General features: G+C 37.1%; 1 protein-coding gene across 1 annotated transcript in view; it reads right to left on the reverse strand.

The window, feature by feature from the left end:
- Positions 1-3,019: 3,019 nt before the first annotated feature.
- The window catches only part of ELOVL7 (ELOVL fatty acid elongase 7), a 12,097-nt gene continuing 10,055 nt past the window's right edge, over positions 3,020-5,061 (reverse strand). The window contains exons 6-7 of the mRNA XM_010289699.1: positions 4,494-4,630; positions 3,020-3,229 (exon numbers count right to left, since the gene is read on the reverse strand). Of these exons, the coding sequence (XP_010288001.1) occupies positions 3,026-3,229; positions 4,494-4,630 (341 nt within the window). The 3' untranslated portion in view covers positions 3,020-3,025. The remainder of the gene's footprint in view (positions 3,230-4,493; positions 4,631-5,061) is intronic.

Consider the following 5,061-nt stretch of genomic DNA (forward strand, 5'->3'; position numbering starts at 1 on the left):
ATCAATAAAGTATTGTCACAGCCTTTTCATTAATTTACAAAAAAAAAAACAAGACAAAAAAAAAAAAAGGAAAAACATCCCCAGTTTCAGGACTCAGTTTCTTACAAGAGGAGCAGCAAGTAACAGTAGTGTTTCTCAGCCACCAAATCCAAGGAAGACAGAATTTCAACCCAGTTCCCCCCATTATCAGTAAAAATGCACTGTAACACTGTAACATTAAAGATTTTGCTGACTGTTGCACTCCGCTTTCTGGCATAACTCAAATGTACAATAGACTTCAGCGTGTAAGATGCATAATTTTTCAGTAGGAAAAAAATGTAGCTGTCCAGATCCAAACTGTGTGATTCTCGCAGGCTGAAACCTTGTGCGTATGAGGACAGGGTTGAAGAACTTTATATTAGCATAGTTATGCTTGGGACATGTCCATACTTGCTGAAACAATGCATCCTCTTTCTCCAGGTGCTTCATAACTTACAGAAAACTAAACCAAGAAATTATGTAGCAAGAATCTGAAAGGGCACTTGCTGACAGCCCACTGAATGATTAGCATCTCCAGCTTCTGCTCCTGTTTATTAATTCTTAATCTTGAACAACTGACTCTGGAGGCAGTTGGCTACTGTACAGCTGCCAGACTTAGAAGTTTTTCCTGGTTCCTTTCTGTTCAGCACCTGTCCCTGTGCAGGGCTGCTTCGTTTTGACAGTGAAGACTCTCGGTTCCTACTTATGCCCAAGCAATTCTGAAGAATCAGTTGCAGATCTAGGTCCCAAACCAACAAACAATCTCTGGCCCCTCACACCCAGCTGCAGTACTGGAGGGACGGGGAAATAATTGCAAAATCTGAGACCAGAACTAGGACTTCCCCTACCAGCTCAGGAGTCAGCTGCAAGACTGGAGTAACATGTACTTCCCTCCTGAAGAAGCAGAGGGTAGCATCATCCAGCTCACACTACAGACTAGCTATTACAGCCTTTCCCAAAACAAACTGCATTTTTGCATGTTTGAACCCACAGGCTCAAAAAGACCTAAATGAACCGAATTATCCCACTTTCTTCATCCCTACTTAGATAATAAATTATTACCTAAAAAAAATAGGCACCATTCAAGGTTTAAAAATAAATCAGAGGCATTTTTTGAAAAAACAGGGGTAGGTCTCTGTCCTTAGGAGACGACACCCTGTTGTGGAACCCAAGGGCATACATATAGGCTGGAGGCTGACAGGATTTGAGATAAGTCAGTGATTGCATTTCCCACGGAAACATGCATGACCCCTGATCAGCACCCCAGCTGTCTTGGATTCTGTGCTAATGCACCTCTCTGCATGTGCTGCCAGGGAACCAAACCTCTGCATGGAGGATTCTAGGATCAAGCATCTAAGATTCAGGGGTCACAACATACATCTCAAGCTATCAAAATCCTAAGGGAAAGATAATTTTTTTTTAATTTGTTTTATAGAGACAATTTGTATGTAATGTCATAAGAAATCATTTGCAACTCATGTCCAAGATAATGTTTAAATTCTTTTAGCATTGACAATGCACTATGTCAGTATTCCCATAAAAGTATTTGGGTAACAAAACTTACATTCTTGGAGTTGTACAACAGGGAGGCAATTAAAACCTGCCCCAAGGTTTTGTGTATTTGAAAATCTCACAGATCAGATCAAGCACAAAGCAAGTATCACAAGCTTCTATTAGCAGGAACATAATAGAAAACACTACTTTTAAAGGTAGCATTAAGTGAAACACCTTTAACTCCTCATTCCAAGGTCTCCTGCATGCACCAGTTCCTTAATAAACTCATACAGTACAAATGCAACTTGCATACAAATTGCTAGGTCCTTTGATTTCTATATATGTGTGACCCTAACAATCTGCCTAACCATGGAAAACAACATACTGGTTAATTCTACATGGACTGGAGTCATGCCTGGTCACCACTGCCTGCCCCACTCTCAGTAGCTTAAAGAATGGCACTTATCTTTCTGCCTAGTTCCGGACAAGGTAACTTGGTGCTATTAAAGGAGAAACTTTAGTCCTGTGTTATTGAAAACAAACAATAATAATTAGGAAAAAAACAACAGAAGATCTTTCTAGGCATGTACTTCAACAGATAACAGAAATGGAAGAAAATAGAGCACAATACAATCATGGTAGGTGACATTTAGGCTTCAATTTTTTTAAACTTATTTGAGGATGAAGATGTTGGCTATTGAATTCCCCACCCCTCTCAAACAGTGTAGGCTACCAATATCAAAATATATCCATAGATACATTGAATAATAAGTCTATTAGGCTACTTTGGTGAACCAATCAGTAAGATATTTTGATCATTATGCTACAGAACAGTTCAGATAATCCCCAAATTAGTAGTTTTCTGACATATAAAATAACGTTTGAGTAAAACATGAAATGAATTAAGTTATCTTAGTAAAAGACAGTATATCCAAAAATCTATGATCTCCAAATGAAACGCCATACATTGACAGATTAACATACATTCCTTTCTTTAAAGTAACAGTTTGTAAATACATGTAACAATGTTTATGTATTAGCTATATTAATAATAAGCTTTAGATTCTATAAACAGTACTTATTGAAGATTCATTCTTTTAATAAAATGCAGCTGACAGTCTCAGCAACTTATAACACTTAAGGCGAAGCAATTTTTTCCCCCCTCAGTGTTCAAAGTACTCAGTAATCATCATACATATTTTAATTTTCCCAATTAATATCTTCATTTTCATACATTTTCTAGATAATCTATTATCTGATTTCTTAGAGGATAGACATGAACATTTGTTGAAAAAAAGCCTTTTTTTTTTTTTCCAGAGATCCACGCTGCTCCCCCTATCCCCTGAATTCTGAATCCCAAATAACTTACAGTAGAAATACAAATTCTGTTTTGGAAGAAAACATACAAAATATACACTGTGTAGTGTGTGCACCTAAATATCTTGATTGTCAAATAGTGCAAGTTTCCCCTTTGACATATACATTTTTTTGGTTTTAGAGACAAGAGTTTGTTTCACTGATCTTTGCTGATCCCATTTCTTGCCATCTTTGGTAGTCTTTGTCCCTTTGTATAAGCATGGTACCAGAAGTGGAGGAACAAGACTAAAAACATAGAGCCATATAGCCAAATAATAAACATGAAAATTGGATACTGGTACGGACAATCATCCATGATGTAGATTTGTCCTATATGACCTGTAATCATGATAAACTGGACCTGAAGGAAAAAGGTAAAGAAACACTTTTTAAATAAATTACAAACTTACTACAGTATTTTAAAAACATTCAGCATAACTTGCATACAGAAAAACAGAAAGTGGGGAGGGGGTGCGTTTTGAAATGACAGAGATGCACGTCTCTCAAAATGCCACTCCACTGAAAAACACTTTCAGAGAGTAAAGAAAGAGAAGTCTTGGGACAAACTGAATTACAGGCAGCACTGAGGAACCCATATTAGGGGAATGGGAGTCTGCCCTGGCCAGTTCAGAGAAGAAAGGAGGTGGCAGACAGTGTTTGACCAGTGACAAATGGGAATGTCCTTTAAAAAAAATAGCTAGAAAAACGAAAAGGCAACCATTATAGGATTGGTGAACATGAATTCCCATCTTCCCTGCACACTAGCATGTGACACAAAGGTCTGTAGGTCCCAAAAAAACAATTTAATGGAGGATTTTAAAAAAAAGTCCACATGAACTCCAAGTTAATAATCCACTGGTAGTGCCTCCAAGACAAAAAGACTTTAAGTTATAAATATTCAATCTAAATTCTTCAGTTACACATGGTTACATGTGTATTCTATTAACACCAGACTGGGTGCAAGCAGACAGCCATGGCTGCTTCTCCCTGCTCCTCTCCCTCCTCCATCAGCATCCTTGCTCAGGCCAACCTGTTTAGCCAGAAGCTGAATTTTGAAAATTCAGCTATTAACAAAGCCGGGCATGGAAAAGCACTCAGAGCAGTAAGCTTTTGAAAGTGATCTAAGGCTGATACAATGTTTAGTGCAATTACTGCAACAGTGTTTTTTAATGCTCCAAGTTAGAGAGAGGTAAATTCTCTAAACATAAACACTTTCTATGAAATAATGGACATGAAATTATAAAGAAAGACTTCTTTTACCCTTTCCTTACTACTAGACACATTTGTATCCTGTACATGAGTTCTGTTTTCTTGGTGTGAACTTACATTCTAATCATTTTTATACAGGTAATGAGTTTTGTAAATATATTTACCAAGTACTGCATAGCTGACAAGCTAATATGCCTAAATCTGTGATTATAGTGAACGCTGAAGTCAGCAGTTTTAAGTATGTAACAGAGGGGAGCTCACAACTTTTGCTTTACTCAATTAAGATATGAGTAAACCTTCTACCAACTGTAAGCTACACACATGAACGTAACTAAATGCACAAATGTATTGCATAAAGTCTGTGTTAGCCACAGTGAGATTTCTGAGAGGTGTTTACGTCACAGAAAATTACTCACAAGTTGTATAGTTGTCATGTATTTTTTCCACCACAAATATTTATGATAGGCTGGTCCCAAAGAACAAATTCCATAGTAAGTGTACATGACAACATGGACAATACAGTTCAGCAAAGCATGAAATGTTCCTAAACCACCTGTAAAAAACAAAACATAGTAATATTATTGCATTAGGTACTTAAAGAACCAGCTCAGGTCCTAGTAGTTTGTTTGTTTTGAGTCAGGGTAGAAAACACACATACCACAAAATACAGACTTTAATTAACCCTCAAGGTATTTAACCTGAATTGGATTGGCACCAATTCTGAGGGGTCGCATCAGTTTTCTTTCTCAGATAAAACAGCAATAAAACCTAGCTAATCTAATTATCTGCAAAAGGTTTTAGTGGAATTTTTTTGTTCTTTGGGTTTATTTCTATGTCTCAAACATACACATGATAGAGACACAGAGAACTTAGTAGAAACATTTTTCCTCCTGTTTAACACCTTTTTTCTAGACGTCATGATGAACTTTGCAAAGCTCTGGAGGATAAGTAATAATTCTCTCCCCAACAGAGATTTCCAAATTC

The sequence above is a fragment of the Phaethon lepturus genome, unplaced genomic scaffold (genome assembly GCF_000687285.1).
Source record: "Phaethon lepturus isolate BGI_N335 unplaced genomic scaffold, ASM68728v1 scaffold39866, whole genome shotgun sequence".
In the NCBI taxonomy this organism is placed as follows: domain Eukaryota; kingdom Metazoa; phylum Chordata; class Aves; order Phaethontiformes; family Phaethontidae; genus Phaethon; species Phaethon lepturus.